At 40.9% G+C, this 19520-nt stretch overlaps 2 protein-coding genes across 6 annotated transcripts in view; one reads left to right on the top strand and one right to left on the bottom strand.

Moving 5' to 3' along the window:
• The window catches only part of LOC109675410 (uncharacterized), a 51757-nt gene extending 47244 nt beyond the window's left edge, over positions 1-4513 (top strand). For 3 of the 5 annotated variants that reach the window (XM_074053389.1, XM_074053390.1, XM_074053391.1), the window contains 3 exons: positions 191-317; positions 512-572; positions 1960-4513. In XM_074053389.1, the coding sequence (XP_073909490.1) occupies positions 191-317; positions 512-572; positions 1960-2980 (1209 nt within the window). In that variant the 3' untranslated portion in view covers positions 2981-4513. The other 2 variants (XR_012441068.1, XR_012441069.1) reach the window with 2 other exon arrangements.
• Positions 1-19520, bottom strand: part of LOC109689049 (uncharacterized) — a 595734-nt gene that overhangs the window by 426418 nt on the left and 149796 nt on the right. The window lies entirely within an intron of this gene.

Here is a 19520-nt window from a genome sequence, read left to right as displayed (position 1 = left end):
CTTTAGGGAAGTATTCAAATCTAGTATCAGAAAAACTGAGATATGTGAGTGTGGACAGAAAGGATAGAACCTCCAAGTCACGCAGGACATGCTTGGAGCTCTCAACACCATGTGAACTTGTGAATTGAGTCTAGACCCCAGGTGTTTTCCGTCTCATCCTTCCTCCTGAAAACATGAATGGATCTTGTAGGAGTCGGTGACCTTTGAGGACGTGGCTGTGAACTTCACCCTGGAGGAGTGGAGTTTGCTGAGTCCTTCCCAGAAGAATCTCTACAGATCTGTGATGTGGGAAACCATCAGGAACCTGCATGCTGTAGGTAAGGGTGATATCATGCCTTCACTGAGTCAGGGACAAGGTGTTCTGTGCTCACCCATGACATTCAGAGATTGGAATATGAAAATATGCTTTTGTGAAAAATATTGGCAGGATTTCAAGGAAACTTGAACCTGAACCCAGTTTTTGTATAAGTTTGTAATAATCCGTATTGGTTTTTCTGGGTCTACCTTTTAGGACAAAAATGGGGAGACCAGAACTTTGAAGAGGATTACAAAAATCTTGGAAAATATCTAAGGTAATTTGTTCTCACAAGAGAAAGGAATTTCTCATGAAATATGTGGTGGTACTCATCTGTAATCTCACCATTTGGGAAACTGAGACTGGAGCATCATTAGGTCAAGTCTAGCCTGGCTATGTAGTGAGTTGTAGGCCTGGCTCTATAAAGGACCCTGTCTCAAATGTATGTATTCTCTCTGTCTGTCTGTCTCTCTCTTGCTTCCTCCCATATTCTGTATATGAATATTCTATAGACAGGTAGGTAGATAGATAATAGGTAGGTGGAAAGAAGTATACGTCAAGCTCCAAATGCATTGCCTCTTGGAAAAGTATTTCTAAATCTCAGCACAGCTTGAACGTTCATACTCTAAAATGAAATAATCCAAACTTGTTGAACACCAAAAATGATGCCACAAATAACACTTTATGATGATTTGTTGCACACGAACTTTGTTGCATGCATAAAGTTATTAAATATGTTATATGAGATTACCATCAAGGTTTGGTATAAGGTGCATAGAAAATATAAGTAAATTTTAGCCAGGCACTGGTGACTCACATTGGTAATCCAGGCTACTCAGGAAGCAGAGATCAGGATGATTGTGGTTCAAGGCCAGGCCGGGCAAATACTTCTGCAAGACCCTGTCTCGAAAAAACCCTTCACAGAAAGGGCTGATGGAATGGCTCAAGGTGTAGGCCCAGAGTTCAAACCCCAAGGCTGCAAAAAAAATACATCCATACATAAATAAATGAATAAATAAATATTTTTATGTTTACACCTGGGTCTCATCCCTGAGGTATCATTCTGTATCTGCTAATATTTTAAAATCTGGAATCCAAAACAGTTTTGATGTCATGCATTTTGGATGATGGACCCTAGAGCTATACTTCAGTGTAACACAGATGGCTCAGTGTCTGCAAAATAGTGAACGTGGTGATTGTATTAAGAAGTCCCATGTGAGTCTGGGTGCCAGTGTCTCCTCAGTGTAATCCTAGCTAATCAGGAGGCAGAGATCAGGCGGATCCTGATTTGAAGCTGGCCCCGGCAAATAGATCATGAGACCCTATTTCAAGAAAACCATAAAAAAAAAAGGGCTCCTGGAGTGACTTGGGTGTTAAGAACACCTGCCTAGCAAGTGTAAGGCCCTGAGTTCAAACCCCAGTGCTGCAAAAAGAAAAATAAAGCCAAAAGAAACCCAAAAACCCATGTACATATCACTCCTTTGAAAACATTAGTGGTTGAACCCTCCTGGTGAGTATTCAGTCCATTCACATTCGGGGAGTCTCTAAAGGATATAAAGCATATGGTTTCCCTGACAACTGAAAAATGTAAGTGTGTTACAAATGACTAAATGTGAAATCATGGAGAAAGAAACTCTTTTTAACATACCGCACTTTTGTTACAGAAGTCAAATGGTAGAGAGACTCTGTGAACGTGAAGCAGGCTGTCAATGGGGAGAAGCCTTCAGCCAGACTCCTGAGATTGTGAACAAGGAAACTCCTGGAGTAATGCTATGTGAAAGCCACATGTGTGGAGAAGTCCTCGATGGTCACTTATCTGTAAATGTGCCCCTCAGGGATCACAATGGACACAAACCATTCCAGTACCTAGAATATGAAGAGAAGCCACATAAATGTAGGGAATATGGGGAAGCTTTCCATTCTCCCCAGTGCCTTGATAAAAATAAAAGGACTTGTACTGTAGGGAAACCCTATGAATGTACGCAATGTGATAAAGCCTTCAAGTATCTCTCTTGTCTTCAAAATCATGAAAGTATTCACACTAGAGACAAACACAATGAATGTAAGCAATGTAGGAAAACCTTCAGGAGACCTGGTGACCTTCAAGACCATGAAAGAATTCACACTGGAGAGAAACCGTATTTATGTAAGCAGTGTGGTAAAGCCTTCACTCGATCTAGGTACCTTAAAACACATACAAGAAGCCACACTGGAGATAAACCCTTTGTATGTAAGCTGTGTGGCAAAACCTTCAAACAATCCAGGCACCTTCAAGGACATATAAGATGTCACACTGGAGAGAAACCTTATGTGTGTCAGCAGTGTGGGAAAGCCTTCACTTTGTCCAGTTACCTTAAAATACATGTAAGAATTCACACAGGAGAAAAACCCTACTTATGTAAGGAGTGTGGCAAAGCCTTCACCCAATGCAGTTCCCTTCAGAAACATAAAAGAATTCACACTGGAGAGAAACCTTATGTGTGTCGACAATGTGGGAAAGCCTTCACTTCATCCAGTTACATTAAAATACATGTAAGAATTCACACAGGGGAGAAACCCTACTTATGTAAGGAATGTGGCAATTCCTTCACCCAATCCAGTTCCCTTCAGAAACATAAAAGAAACCTTATGTGTATCAACAATGTGGGAAAGCTTTCAGTTTTCCCCCTCCCTTCAAAAACATGAAGTAGTTCACACATAAGAGAAATCCTATGTGTTAACAATGTAGAAAACCTTCAGTAATTACAGCAGCATTCACAAATATGAAAAGACTCACTGAAAAGAAACCCTGTTAATGTGATAAATGTGAAGAAACTGTCAGGTGTTCCAATTACTTTCGAGTTCATGAGAGAACTCACAGTTGAGAAAAACCCTGTGTACGAAATGTAGTAGGCTTTGTCAGCCCCAGTTCCATTTCATAGCATGAGGGATTGACAGTGGAAAGAAATGCTATGAATGTAATTTGGGAACATCTTCAATCATTCTGGTTCCTTTCACACACATGGAATGACTTACTGCAGAGAAACCCTGTGTTTAGGATTTTAAAAGGCTTCAATATCATCTGACATTCCTGATATTCACAGTATAAAGCACCTTGGAATGCCTTGGTCATGAAAGTTCAATTCACAAATACAAAAGCACACAGGATGGAATCCCCTTGAATAGATGTGTCAGTCTTTACTTGGTCCACCTGGAGGAAGAATACATAATATATCAAAATAATGACAATTTGAAAAATACTCCAGGTTGTCAGTTTTGTTAGGCTTGGTGGTATGTGCCTGTATTCCTAGCATTGGAAGCTCAAGTGGGAACATCACAAATTTGAGTTCAGCCTGCTCTGTATTACAACAAGAAACAAAAAAGTTTTCAGTTTTTGTAAGTAATTTGAATGTCCCATGACAAGTAGTGAAATCCTGTGAACCTAAGTATTTGAGGAGACTGAGACAAAGGTATTTGTGTCATTTGTGCAGAATGCTACAGAAAATACCTGACCTGAGGTAACATTTTTTCTCCTTTTTTTTTTAATGAAGGCAATATTCTAAAAGTTATACATGTATTGTTAGTATCAGCAGCTCCTTTTTAAAGTACACATCTTTAGGTTATGAGTATCTCATTCAGACCCTTGAAATGAAACATGGTAACAGAGTTTTGTTAGTACCATTTAGGCAATAGAGTATAAGTTTTATAGGTGCTATTCTAATCAATCTGGGTAATTAAATTTTCTTTGTGATACTGGCCTTCGGTGGTAGATTCTACACATTTTTATGGTTTATGTATTTTTTTAAATTGACCTTTAGATCTATTTTATCTTTAAGCATTATTTTTGTCAGTTTCTTATATATAGTTTGACACTGACACAACTCCCAGACTCAAAAATGCTATGTGTTTTCATTTACTGAGAAGATAGGTGAAAAATTCTATGGTTCCTATATAAGATCATATGTAATTTTGCCAAACTTGTCATTTAAAACTGGGGTCCACATTTGCCATGAAAAAAAGCTTTAGGTGTTTCCTTCCTCATGTAAATTTTGCTCTTCATGTTTATATTATTAAAACTTCTAAATTTAGGTCATAATTTCTGTTTTATACCTGAGATCAAAAATTAAAATCATGTCACATATGAATAATAAAAGAAAAATGAAAAAAAAAACATAAATAAATATATATGTATAAAAAAAAATTAAAATCATATTGTGAGGGGCCCCTTCCCTAAAACCACTACTGTGTATTTTGTCAAAGAGAGTATACAAATTGTAGTAGAAAAATATGTCCACAGACCATAAATGACTTCTTTACCAGTCAGCGCATTCTGAGAAGACTTTCTTATAGGATTAGTGGTTTGTTGTTACTGGTTTACTTTGTGGTGGAGGTTGAACCCAGAGCCTTGCACATGCTACGAGAGTAATGTAGTCATTGGCTAGGCACTGAGCCTCATGGCCAGGACGAGTGTTTGCTTTAGGGACATTGATTGCTGCTAAAGATTGGATGCACGGAGGGAATGAAATTCTATGTTTGATAATCATAATAGTTTTCATATGGAAGACAGAGATAATGAAGAGGCAGTTATATTAATGAGGGGAACTTTATTCATTTGTTTTTATCAGAATGTGTTTTGTCAATGTTAAGACACCTGAATAGGAAGTCTTTGCTTTTGTCTTCATCCATCCTTGTCACCAAGGAGCACTCCCTGCCATCAGAGCAGTGAGACACGCTTCTTCATAAGACAGCCTTGCTGTGAGTGTGGGGCTGACTCCAGTGCTTGTACCTGTTTTGGCCTGTGAGGTGATGTCAAGACTGTGAACAGACATGTCAACGAAGAACACTGTTTAGCCATGCACATTAGAAGAGCTTCCCAGGAAGAGTCCATCTAGAGGTCCTTTTCTCTGCTGCCTCCAGCTGCCTGGGGCCTGAACTGTGGCACTAAGGAGCCTCAGAAGATACAAAAATCTCCCAAGAGGCTGGGACACAGTCCAGACCTGAGCCATGTTGAGACTGGCGGCCACACCAAGGGTCCCCACAGTGTGCTAGTGGGCACTGGCCTCTGTCATCTTAAGTGGGAAAACTCCTGTGCGACACAATCAACTTACCTCAGTTAAAATGTCTAACTTCATTTGGTCACACAGCTGCATATGGATCGTGCCTCTTTCAGTCTATGAGTATAGGAATAGTGTGTTTAGATAAACTGTCAGAGTGCAAGCCTAGCAAGGGACACAGACAGGATGCAAGTCGATGCAATCCTTGCTCACTTGGAAAGTAGAACTTTTGTGTAACTTTAGAGCATCCTCACATTGTAGTCTACTACAAATGACATGGGAAAACTCTGGGAGACCCCATCTCCAAAATAACCACAGCAAAATGGACTGCAGGTGTCGCACAAGTGGTAGAGTGCCTGCTTTGGAAGCACAAACCCCTCAGCTCAAACTCCAGTCCCTCCAAAAAGACCCCCCCAAGAAAACCCCCAAATCTCAACATTAAGTGCTTATGTGTGGGAAAAAGCCATAGGGTGTATATAAGGTTAACTCCTGTCCACTGCTTCAGGCAGCCACTGGAGGTCTTGGAACATATCTCCATCAGATAATAGAGTCCTTTTGTGTTTGCATTGTGTTCATCACAGAGTGCACACGGTCATATCCGACTGGTTAACATCAAGGCAAATGGATAGGGTAGAAGCTGACCAAAAACAGAGGCAGTCTTCAGATTCTCTTGAAGATTCTGAACACGTTTCTTGCTTCTGTTTGTTCTGGGGTTTTTTAATTAAATTTCAGTTTTGTTTTTTGGCAGTACAGGGTTTCAGATCAGGGCCTCACCCATATTGGTTGGGCATTCTGCTTGAGCCACTCCACCAGCACTGTACTGGGGTTTTTGTGTAGTTACCCATCTTCCTCTCTTTTTCTGCATATTTAGCCTTTTTCCTTTTTTTTTGACATTTTTTGTATAATTCTGTTTTCTCTGCTCCATTACAATATCACACTAATTTGGATAAAATTGATTAATTCATATAAGGAAGTTGCAGGACTACTTGTAGTGACTGCTACAACTGCAAACAATAAAGAAAATGAAGTTTTTGTAGTACCAACATTTAATACTTTACTACCACCATTTTCTTTATTCAGAGTGCTTAACTTATATCTACTTATTTCAGAGAACTTACTTCACAAATCCATTTAGTGATCCAGGTGCCGATGTCTCAGTCCTGTAACTCAGGAGGCAGGTATCAGGCAAATTGTGCTTTGATGGCAGCCCAGGCAAATAGTTTTCCAGACTCTGTCTGGAAAAACTCATCACAAAATGGGCTGGCAGAGTGGGTCAAGCAGTAATAGAGCCTACCTAGCAAGCATTAGGCGTTCACTTCAAACCCCAGTGCCACCAAAATAATAAAAATCCGTCTTGAACAAACATCATTTCTCAGGAGGACAGTTTAAAATATAAAGTCCTCAAACCTGCAATCCTAGCTACACGGGAGGCTGAGATCAGTTTGCAGCCAACTCTGGACAAATCAGTTGTCAGACCCTAAATCGAAAACACCAAACAGCATAGGATTGGTGGAGTAGCTCAAGCACCAAACCACCTGTTTAGCTAAGGTGAAAGCTTGAGTTCAAAATCTAATACCACACACACACACACACACACACGCGCACACGCACACCCTAGACAAGGGTGGGGATTTGGGAAGATAACCTTGGAAGGGATCAAAATATCAGATGTATAGGAGAGATGAGTTCCTGAGACCTTTTACACAAAAGGGTGTTTAGGAAATTTTGTGTTCTGGAAAATTGCCTTAGGATAGGAATTCATGTGGTTTCAATAAAAAAGGTTAAGTACATGCTAGTTATGTCAGTTTACCCATTCAACAAATATATATAAATCAAAACATCTTGATTAAATTATAGAGGTGTTTTTTAGTACTTTTTTCACTAAAAGTATGTAAATGTTTTAAACAGTAAAGGGCATGAAGGCAGACACCTGTTATCCTCCCTACTTGGGAAAGGATATCTGGAGAGTTGTTATTACAGATCAACCCGAGTAAAATGTTACTGAGACTCATCTCAATTAATAGAAGCTTGGTGTCTTGGCACATTTCAATCTTCCCATATACATGGGAAGTATAAATACATGACTTGTGGTCAAGCAAGACCCTATCCCATCCCAAAACAATTCAAGCAAAAAGGACTGAGGGGCTGGTGGAGTGGCTCAAGTGGCAGCAAAAGACCTGAGTTCAAGTCAGAGTACTGACCAAAAAAACAATAGGAAAAACATTGTGCAATAATTAAAAAAGAAAAAAAAAGCTGGGTGCTGGTGGCTCTTGCGTGTAATCCACTCTACTCAGGAGGCAGAGATCAGGAAGATCAGGTGGAAGCCAGCCCTGGGCAAATAGTTGGTAGAGTGGCTCACATGTAGAGCATGAGTCACCAGTACCCAGCTCCCCTGTTCTTTGTTACTATTCCTAGTATGTCTTCTGTTCAGTCTCCTTTTCAATACTTAGTTTTATTCTCTATTGCTTTCACTGTTTCCTTTTTTCCCCTCCCCTTTCTTTTGCTGCTGGAGATTGAGCCCAGGGCCTCCTGCACAGTGAGCAGGTACTCTCCTCTCCACTCCACTCCCAGGTCATCTGAGAGGAATTAAACCCAGCTCTTGCCATAAAACCCAGGGCCACTGCAATGCTGGCAGACAGATCTATCTAAAGGAAAGGGGACACCTAAGCCCCCAGCGATTTCAGGCCACTCACCATGACAGGAATGGCCAATATCAGAGGTTCTATCAAGTCGCAGAGCCATCTTCAATGTGTCCAGAAAAACCCCATCACCTAAATAGGGGCTTCTACTACCACCATTCTGGGAGTAACCACAGAGACTAAACCCACATCGTCTGTGTTTTATACCAACCAATGTGAATTACCAGAGGGAGCAGCACAATTGAGAGACATACAGAGACAGCATGTCCCTCAGGCTCTCATACGGTATGTGTTGTGTCAAAATCCTCTAATAACAGCAAAGAGAGTCACAGGGAAATTGCACTATGAAGCTAAACTGGAACTGAACTCAACAATATCCAAAAAAACTGACACAGAAGAGACATCAAGAGAAAGGCCCTTCCAGTGTCTCTCACCTATACTCCTACCTACTTGGGAGGCTGAGAGCGAGAGGATCACAGTTCAAGGACAACTCAGACAATTAGTTCTGGAGACCCCATCTCTAAAATAACCAGAACAAAATGGTCTGGAGGCATGGTTCAGTGAGCAGCGTGTGTGCTTTTCAAGTGCATGAGCTCTAACTTTAAATCCTGGTTGACCATATTTAAAAAAAGAAAAAGGCCGAAAAGAAAGAGGAACATCAGCCTCAAAGTATGTGTAACTATAGTAACAGAAACATCAAAGAAGACGATATGACACCTTAGAAAGTTCTTAATTCTACAGTGACAGATCCCAAACATACAAAAATAAAAGAAACGTCTCAAAGTATTCAGAGACTGGGCTAGAAGAGTGACTCAAGTGGTGAGATCGCCTTCCTTGCAAGCATGAGGGCCTGAATTAAAACTCCAGTATCACACACACACACACACAAATAGTAAGAGAATTCAGAATCTGGGCACCTGTTGCTCACACTTGTAGTACTAGCTACTTGGGAGGCTGAGGAGGGGAGGATCCCTGTTTGAGGTCAGAACAGGCAAATATGTGCCCAGCACTGGTGGCTCATGCCTGTAATTCTAGCTACTAAGAGAATCACCATTCAAAATATGCCCGGTTCATGCCAGGCCCTATTTCAAAACTACCCAAAACGAGGGGTGAGGATAGATAAGACACCTAAAAAACTAGCTAGCATTTGTTGCCCTTAACACAGAGAAACTAAAGCAGATACCTTAAAAGCAACTGAGGCCAATAGGAAAAGGGGACCAGGAACTAGAGAAAAGGTGAGATCAAAAAGAATTAACCCAGAAGGTAACACCCATGCACAGGAAATCAATGTGAGTCAATGCCCTGTATAGCTCTCCTTACCTCAACTAGCAAAAACCCTTATCCCTTCCTATTATTGCTTATACTCTCTCTACAACAAAATTAGAAATAAGGGCAAAATAGTCAGAATTCCCCTTTTCTCTTGGATCTTGTCCAAGCAATTCCCCACTCATTAGCTCTTTAATGTCTAAAAAACAAAACATCTTTCACGTTATTTTGCTCAGATCGTTTTAGTTTGTTCTCAGAAGGAAAGTTAGTACAAATTACTAATCCTCCAGGACAGAAGTGGAAGGTGATATATTTATTTTTCCAGATCAACATGTCAATTTAGATTAGGTCTTAGAGCAAACCCTGCTTGCTTCTAGCTTTAAAAATTGTGTTATTTATGCATAAACTTTCTTTAATCAATGCTATTTTCTTAGTAGTCCAAACACATGGTTACTTATAAACAGAAAAGATAGTTATAAATAGTAAACTAAAATGTGTGGGTGATTTTAAAACATTTATTTTTACCAACAGACATTCTACTTTTAAGCTTTTCACAAACATGAATAAAACCTTTCTTTCAACACCCTGTGTCCTTTTAAAGGTGGGACTAATGAAAAATTGGTTTATGCTATAGTCTCAGGGAAAATTTCTCTTTCTCCTTTACCCCTTCTCTTTGAGACAAGGTGTAGCCCAGGCTGGCCTGGAACTTGTGAGCCTCCTAAGTGCTAGGAATACAGGCGTGGTCCCAGAGGGAAAACTTCTTTATGGCCCAGGGATGACTTAATGGGAGGGATCTTTAGCTTGGCTTGAAAGGGTACTACTGTTAAGTTGCTGTGACCTCAACTTGGTGGCTAGAGAAACTGCTGCTAATGCTTCAACATCACCTTATCTTTTCTTACTAATTGTATAACACAGGCAGCTTGGTTATATTACCCAAGGTAAAAACAAACAAACAAACAAACAAAAAAACCAAAAAAACAAAACTACCCAAAACACAAAAATACGGGCTGGCATAGTTTCTTTAGTAGTATATAGACAACCTAGCAAGCAGAAGGACCTGAGTTAAAATCTCAGTATCCACCAGGCTGTGCTGTCTCACACTGAGGTGTCTTACACCTCTAATCCCAGCTAATCGGGAGGCAGAGATTTGTAGGATCATGGTTCAAAGCCATCTTGGGCAAATACTCCAAGAGACACTACCTCGAAAAACCCTTCACAAAAAAGGGCTGGTGGAGTGGTTCAAAGTGTAGGCACTGACTTAAAACGCCAGCATTGCAAAAAAAAAAAAAAGTCACAAAAAAGAACATTTAACTTACTAACAAGTATCATGAAAGAGATACTGTCCTTACCAATACAATGACATTAAGCAGACCATGTGGGATGTGATGAGGAAGTCCACAATCATACATTTTATAACTCGCATATAATCAATCAATTTCTAGAAAGAATCTACAGTCACAGAAGGTGAAATAAACAATATAAATAACTGTATTTCATATATTGAAAAGGTAAGGAATATCTTCTGAAACCAGGAGCCAAATTAATCTTTTCATCCTTCACTTGCTTATCCCAGGTATCTTGCTGCAGTAAAGAATGCTGACTAACGTAATCCACTGTTCAAGACACTACACTCTGAATATGGAGGTGAATGCAGACCACAGGAAAGGAAAGCAGTCTTCAGTGAGCCCTTATGGAAACAGAAAGCTGAGTCACAATAGAGCAGACATTGACAGTAATAGATGAAATAACCATCTCTTTTATACACCAGGCAGTGACAAACTGATGTTCTTGTAAAAATGTGCAGATTCTCCTTTTCCACAGACAATAATCAAATTATATATTAAAGCTGGAAACATGAAACTGAATGCTTGAGAAGTAGTGGTTTTCAAAAATCTTTGGAGTGACAGAAGAAGAAAAGTCCATAACAAAGGGTCAGTGACATAAAGGAGAGGCTCCAGGATGACAGAAAAGACACAAACAACGCTAGTTTGGTCTGCAGGATGGAAACAGCAACGGAATGCACAGCTCCTGGAGTGAGAGGCTGTGGGTGGGCATGGAAACTGAGAAGAGAACACAGACCAAGGGGGAAGAAGGGAAGAGAGTGGAATGCCCCAGCTCCTGGGTCAGGATGAAAGGGATTCTCCCCTCCAAGGGGGAAAGGGAGAGGGGAAGAATCCAGTGTGGTGCAGAAGGCTGCACCCTGCACACAGGGTTTAAATAAACAGGAGATGCAGAGCCTGCACACCAACCCAGCTTAGAGAAAACTCACTGGGCCTCTCAGCAAGCCCTCACGTGCTACAGCCAGGAGCCACCCTGAGAAGGTCCTATTGTCAGTGATTAAAGTGCACTGCATAAGCACTTCAAGGGGCCTCGAGACACCCCACCACACTGACTACGTTGGTGGCAACCAGAGTTGAGAAGTGCACTTTGGGAAACTGCCTCTGACACAAGCACTGGGACATTCATGCTGCAGGGAACCTGTGTGGAGAGAATGGAGGCCACCCGGCACCATCCACAGTCCATCCTAGAAGGGTTTGCTGTGTCAAGCACTGGCCATCGACCCAGCACCCACTACGAACCTCTGGTGTGCACGTGCAGAGTGCATTGCACACTGTCATAACTCAGGGAACAAATCGTGCCCATTGGAGCTCTGACACCTGCTGCACCCAGAGGAACACAGTCTAACATTCCAGACAGAAAATAACTCTGCTGCGATTAGCATTGCTTTCACCTGTTCAGGGGATGGGAGGTCCAGCCTGCTGTCCACTCCAGCTTCTTTCGTGGAACCTGAGAGGAATTACAACAAGGTGTAGAAGGGACCCACAGCCAACCCAACCCCTGGCAGAACTCACTCTCAGAACACAGAAGAAGTGTTCTCAGGCAAGTCCTCTAGGAGGAATGGAGTGCTCTACCACCTGAACCACACCCCAGCCCTGTTGTTTTTATTTTGTGCTTGAGAAGGTTCCTGTGAACTTTGTCCAAGGTGGTCTCCAAGTTGGGATGGATCCCCTGCCTCTTCCTCCCAAGTAATTGGGATTACAGACAGCTAGTACCAGGCCTAGACTAGATTCCATCAATTCCATCTTGAATTATTTCCATTTCCCATTTCAAATGTTTATGGGTTTCTGAAATTACGTAATTAGATTAGAGTTTTATTCCTCCTTACATTTCTCTTTTTTGTTCCTTTTCATATCCATCTTTTGCTCTGCATTCTCCTTTTAAAACATTTATTGATTTTTATTTATTATTGATTTTGTTATTGCTCCTATAAAAGAAAAACAACTACTTTTCTTCCAGTAATGGGGACAGAACCGAGCTGGCCTCAGGCACACTGGGCAGGTCGGCTGAGAGGAATTAAATCACCTCCATGCTCAACCCAGTCCCATGTTAATACTGATGGACACTTGTGCCTAAATAAAAGGGCGGGGTGTGGAGGTGTACCCCAGTGGTACAGCTCATTGCCTAGCATTTGGGAAATCGAGTTTAATCTCTAGAACTAATAAAAAAAGGGGAAGAAAGTAAGAAAGGAACAAAGAAAGGGAAGGAACAAGGGGAGAGAACAGAAGACAACATTTTAAAAAGTACTGACATAAGCATCTTGCCATTTCAGAATGTTCACCAGAAATAGAACAGCCAATACCAGAATCTTTTGCAAGTCACAAAGCAAGTATCAACAGTACCCATAGAGACCCCCAAGACCTAACAGGAGCTTCTACTCCCATTTTAGAACTTAATGAACAGTGCACCCCACAACCTGTGTTGCACACCACACCAGCCTGGATTCTCAGAGGGCCTCCCCCTCTTGTAAACCGTACAGAGAAAGCAGGTCCCTCAGGCTCTCAAACAGTAAGCATTGTGCCAAAGCCCACTGATCACAGGTTTGGAAGTCACAGGGAGATTTCACTACCAAGTCCAACTGGAGTAAAGCTGCTCTGGAAGCAAAGATCTGAGAGGAGAGCTGTTTGAGGCAAAAAGTTCTGGAGACTCTATCCCAAATGGCTGGGCACAGTGGAACATGCCTGTCATCCCAGTTCCATGGAGAAGCACAAACAGGACCTCGGTTCAGACTGCCTGGACATAAAGTGAGACCTAATAATAACAAATGCAAGCCAAGGGCTGGTGGCTCGTGCCTGTCATCCTACCTACTCAAGAGGCAGACAGTGCTAGGCCAGACTACTTCTGGCAGTTTGCCAGACCCTCTCTTATTTATTCAATACAAAAAAAGGGCTGGCAGAGTGGCTCAAGTGATAGAGTCCTTGCCTAGTAAGTGTGAAATTGAGTACAAACCCCAATGCAAAAAGGGTAATGGAGTCAAGTGGCAGAGTGCCTGCTGAACAAGCCTGAGACCCTGAGTACTAGAAAAAAACATTGAGAAACCTTTGGCTAAGTTAATCAAGAGAAAGAAGCATGTAGATAAGAGATGAAAGGGAGATATTGTAATTTATACCAGTATACTTCAAAGGAGTATTAGAAAATATGTTGAAAGACTATAACAATAAACTGAAAAATGTTGAAGGATTGGCCAAACTGTAGGCACAAATGCTTATCAAAACTAAATCAAGAGGACAAGAAAAAACAAGAGACTGAAACAGTAATAAATCTTTGAACAAAGAAAATTCTGGGTGTAGATTTATTGCTGAATTTTACCAGACTTTAAAAAAAGAATAGCAAGGTTCCTCATACTATTTCATAAAACAAAAAGGGAAGGAATCCCTCCAAACATCCTACTAAGCCAGGATTACCAAGCTACCAAAAGCTAAAAAAAGACACACACTGAGAAACACACACACACACACACACACACACACACACAGAAAGAGACTTACACAAAGAGAAGCATAAAGCAACATCACTGATGAACACAGACACCAAAATTCCCATAAGCTTATTGCAAATTGAACTACACATCACATTAAATTATGACAAATAGGAAATCAGTACTGAATTCAATGAAACTCCAAACTGATTCTTTTCAAAGGATTATCAGAATTGATAAGCCTTAATTGGTAAAAAAAATTAAAAATTGTATGGGACTTCGTTTAATTCTTTCATAAGTATTCTTTTTTATGTGTTGGGAAGTGTCTTTTTCTTTTTTTTGTTTTTGGTACTGGCATGTAGACTCTGGGTTTTCACCTTAAGCCACTCCAACAGCCCTTTCTTAGATGGCTTTTTCGAGATAGGGTCTCATAAGCATTTGCCTTAGAACCACCAACTTCCTGACCTCTGCCTCCTGAGCAGCTAGGATCAAAGGTGTGAGCCACTGGCTCTTAATTTGTGTCTTTATAGTTTCTAGAGAAAGTCCTTCAAGAATTGACGCAGAAGCTGGGTACAGATGGCTCATCCCTGTAATCCTAGCTCCTTGGGAGGCAGAGATCAGGAGGATTTCAGTTCAATGGTAACTAGCAGGCAACTAGTTCATGAGAACCTCTTGGTGGAGTGGCTCAAGTGGTAAACCCCCTGCCTACCAAGCCTGAGCCCCGAGTTCAAACCCCAGTGCTGCCAAAAAAGAAAAAGCAAAACATGATGTATAGTGCTGGTGCATTTTACTTCATTCTATTTTGTTTCTTTTTGTTTGTTTATTTTTACAGTAGTAGGGATTAAATTGAGGGCCTCCTCTGTCTTGCTAGGCAAGTACTGTACCAGTGAGCTGCACCCCCAGTCCCCTTTCCCTTTCACAAGTCACATAATTTCAATTACTTTATGTTCATGGTAGTTGATTGTTGTTCTGCTCCTTCAAATCCACAAGCGAACTCCTGCAGCCATGGGTTTCACTTCTACTTTGAACCTTCATAATTTTTACAATTTCCTTTAATTAGTGCCTCATTCTTTATTGGAATTATTTTATTCATGCATTGTTTTCTCCCTTTTCTGTACATATTCCTCCTTTGCCCACAGGTGAGAGTTACTTGTCTTTGTCTACTAAGCTCAGTGTCTGAAGTTTCTCAGAAATGGTTTCTCCCAATTGGTTTTCTTCCACTGAGGAGTCTTCTTTCCTCTCTTTCTCTGTACTCTTAGCAATTTCTTTTCAATGGTGTTGTAACTGGACTGTTTTTTGTGGTACTTGGGCTTGAACTCAGGGCCTACACCTCGAGCCACTCCATCAGCACCCACTCTTTTTTTGCAATGGGTATTTTCGAGATCAGGTCTTGTGAATTGTTTTCCCCAGCTTACTTCAAACTGTGATCCTTTTGATCTCTGCCTCCAGAGTAGGTAGGATTTCAGACATGAACAATACAGCCTGGCTGGTATTGGGGTTTGAACTCAGGTCCTCCTCCTTGCTAGGTCATCTCTCTACCACTAAAGCAACTATGCCAGCCCATATTTTTGTGTATTGGGTATTTTTGATATAGGGTCTGCCTTGTACCTGGGCTGATTTTGAACTGTGATCCTCTTAATAGGTAGAATTACAGGCATGAGCCACCAGTGCTGGGCATGTATTTGCCTGGTCTGACCTCAAACAGGGATCCTCCCCATCTCAGCCTCCCAGGTAGCTAGTACTACTGTATGAGCCACAGGTACCCAGTTTCTGAATTTCAGTGGTACTGGGATTTGAACTCAGGGCCTTATGCTTGCTAGGAAGGCACTCTTTCTACTTCAGCCACTCCTGCAGCATAGTGTCTGAATACTTTATGAGTCATTTCATTCACTTCTGTAGTTTGGGATCTGTCACTATAGAATTAAGAATTTTCTAAGGTGTCATATTGCGTTCTTTCATGTTTCCGTTATTATACTTACACATCTTTTGAGGTTGATATTCCTTTTCTTTTACGTGAGGGCTTTCCATTATAATTGCCTTTTTGTTTGCTTTCTTATTGTTTATTCATTTATTTATATGTGTATACATTGTTTGGGCCATCTCTCCTCCCTGACTCCGACTCCTCCCCTCCACCTCCCCCGCTTCCAGGCAGAACCTGTTCTGCCCTTTTCTCAATTTTGTTGAAGAGAAGACATAAGAGATAATATGAAAGACATAGCATTTTTGCTAGCTTGAGATAAAGATAGCTATACGGAGAGATTCCTAGCATTGCTTCCATGCACATGTGTATTACAACCTGAATGGTCAACTTGGATTTGAACTTAGGGCTGATGCACTTGCAAAGCACACATGCTGCTGCTTGAACCATGCCTCCCGACCAGTTTGTTCTGGTTATTTTAGAGATGGGGTCTCCAGAACTAATTGTCTGAGCAGTCCTTGAACTGTGATCCTCTCGCTCTCAGCCTCCCAAGTAGGTAGGAGTATAGGTGAGAGACACTGGAAGGGCTTTTCTCTTGATGTCTCTTCTGTGTCAGTTTTTTTGGATATTGTTGAGTTCAGTTCCAGTTTAGCTTCATAGTGCAATTTCCCTGTGACTCTCTTTGCTGTTATTAGAAGGTTTTGACACAACACATACCGTGTGAGAGCCTGAGGGACCTTCTGTCTCTATATGTCTCTCAATTGTGCTGCTCCCTCTGGTAATTCACATTGGTTGGTATAAAACACAGACGATGTGGGTTTAGTCTCTGTGGTTACTCCCAGAATGGTGGTAGTAGAAGCCCCTAATAGGTGATGGGATTTTTCTGGGCACATTGAAGATGGCTCTGTGACTTGAATGCCCCTCTGATATTGGTCATTCCTGTCATGGTGAGTGGCCTGAAATCGCTGGGGGCTTAGGTGTCCCCTTTCCTTTACATAGATATGATTGCCAGTGTTCCAGTGGCCCTGGGTTTTATGGCAAGAGCTGGGTTTAATTCCTCTCAGATCTCAGATGACCTGGGAGGCGCTGGGCTCAATCTCTAGCAGCAAAAGAAAGGGAAAAAAAGGAAACAGTGAAAGCAATAGAGAATAAAGATAAGTAAAGGATTGTAAAAGAGCATGAGCAGGAAACCATATTAGGAATAGTAATAAAATAAGGAAAATGAAAGAATAGGGGAAAGAAGTCTAAAGATTTTTCAAAATAGCAAAATATGTAAAATAGTAAGAAAAGGTAGAATAGAGTTAGCTGCTACTTTAATTCCTCTCAGTTTTCTTTCACCAGAGTTGTATGGAATGTGAGCTGCACCCTCCCTTTCTCACCAAGGACATTACAGGCCTGATGACCACAGTGGAGGTGTTTCCTCTTCAGAGGATTTTAGACTGAGCACCCAGGTGTGTGGCAGGTGCCAGAGCCACAGGCAGCTCTTCTCACCAGCCAAGTTCTACATGATAGTGGGTGACTGTAGAGTCACTCTGGTCATTTATGGACAACATGCTCAGAATGTGACTCAATTCCAAGCTGCAGCCAATCCCAGCTGTGCTTTCCCCACCCTCTCCCCTCCCTACCTCCAGTTCTACTGTGGTTTGAACTCAGGGCCTCACGCTGGCTTCTACCACTTGAGCCACTCCAGCAGCCCACAGTGTTACTGGCTATGTAGTCCCTAGTGCTAAGTTCTGTACAAGATGGGGGACAAATTGCTGATTTATTAATTATGAATAAACTCAAATGTAGGAAATTTTGCTATGCATAAATTTATCATCTGACCTATCATGGATATGTGTTTCTTTATTGTGTGATTTGGCGACACTTGGTATAACCTAATGCATTTGCCTTTGTCCACATTCCCTTAAACAGCATCTCTGTTATTCTTCATATGATACTTCTGCTTCTGACCATTTTTCTTACATGTTCTTCATGTCACGTGAAATTGTTTCTTTCCCTCTCTCTCACTCTTAGTGCTCTATAAATAGTGCTGTGTTTTCAATTCAACGGCAGCTTTCTTTTGATGTGTAGCACAATCTTAAATTTTTATAAGTAAGCTAATGTTGTGAAACCTTGCTAAAATTTCTTAATTAATTACAGAACCATTTTATTTTTGGGGGAAATTTGTGTATGTAATGATGTCATATATAAAGAAAGACAGTTCCTATTTGTTCCTTATCACTGCTACTGCTTTTTTTTCCTCTTTATTTTCTGCACCAATTGATATTGTCTTACATTTTCTTAAAATTTTTCTATTTTTATGGTAGGGGTCAGCTCAGGACTTTGTATTGCTAGGTGGGCACTTTACCACTTGAGCCACTCCACCAGCCCTTTTTGTGTTGGGAATTTTGCATAGGGTTTCTTGAAGTATGTGCTTTGACTGGCTTAGAATCTAGATCCTTCGGATCCTTGCCTCCCAAGTAGCTAGGATTATAGGCGTGAGCCACTAGAACCTGGCCAGATATTAAAATACTTGTTCTTTATGGTAATGAATTACTTTCACTGAGTTTTTTGTTTTTGTTTTTTGGCATTACTGGGGTTTGAATGCAGGACCTGATGCTTGCTAAGTAGCACTCTACTACTTGAGCCAGTCTCCTATCTTTTAATTGCATTTTAGATGTTGAATCACTTATTTATAATGATTCCCACTTGGTTTTGGTCTACAATTCTGTTTACTATTTGCTATTACTTGTTTAGGGGTTTTTAATCCCTTCTTTTGGTGGTACTGGAGTTTGAACTCAGGTATTCCCACTGAGAAAGCAGGCACTCTCCCACTGGAGCTACAACTCCAGTCCATTTTTTGCTCTGTTTATTTTGGAGAGTGAGTCTCTAGAACTGTTTGCTTGTGCTGGCCTCCAACATTGATCCTCCTGATATCAGCATCCCAAATACCTAGGATTACAGGTGTGAGCTGAGGGGTTTTTATCCTTATTCATGACATGCTCACCTGTGGTTTGCATTTTCTATTGTCTGTCTGGTTTTGGTATCATGACATGACTTAACAGGAGGTCTGCTTCTGTCTTGTGTAGACATGGATCATAGATGATGGGTGCCACGGTTCCTTTGAATGTGAGGGTGAATAGACCACTGAGACCATGAGAGTCTTTACTGTTTACACAGTTATTAACTATTTGAATAATTTTACATCTAATCCTCCTCATGTTGTTTATTTCTGCTTAGGTAAGTTTTTATAAATTGTTTCTTCCCAGGAATATTTTCATTTCATTCCAGTTACTAAGTTTATGGCCCTGGAGTTGTTCATGACATTCCTGGGTGGCCTTTTACTGTCCATGGGATTAGTAGAGATGGCTTCCATTTCATGCTGGTATTAGTAATTTTGTGTTGACTTTTCTTGTAGGTATTTCGACTGACTAAGTCTTACCAATTGTGATGATCATTTCATTCAATCTCCTTTTACTATTGCTGATTTCATCTGTTTATTTGCTGTTTGTGATCCTTATTTCCCTCTACTGGATCGAAGATTGTCTTTTTCTTCATTGTGATTTTTCTGAAGTGTAGTGTTAAACCAAGGCATTGATCTCTCTTCTTTCTTCCTATGCACTGCATTTTC

Source organism: Castor canadensis, chromosome 14 (genome assembly GCF_047511655.1).
Source record: "Castor canadensis chromosome 14, mCasCan1.hap1v2, whole genome shotgun sequence".
Lineage (NCBI taxonomy): Eukaryota > Metazoa > Chordata > Mammalia > Rodentia > Castoridae > Castor > Castor canadensis.
Note: the sequence above shows the minus strand (reverse complement) of the source record. Positions and strands in the feature narration are given on the sequence as shown.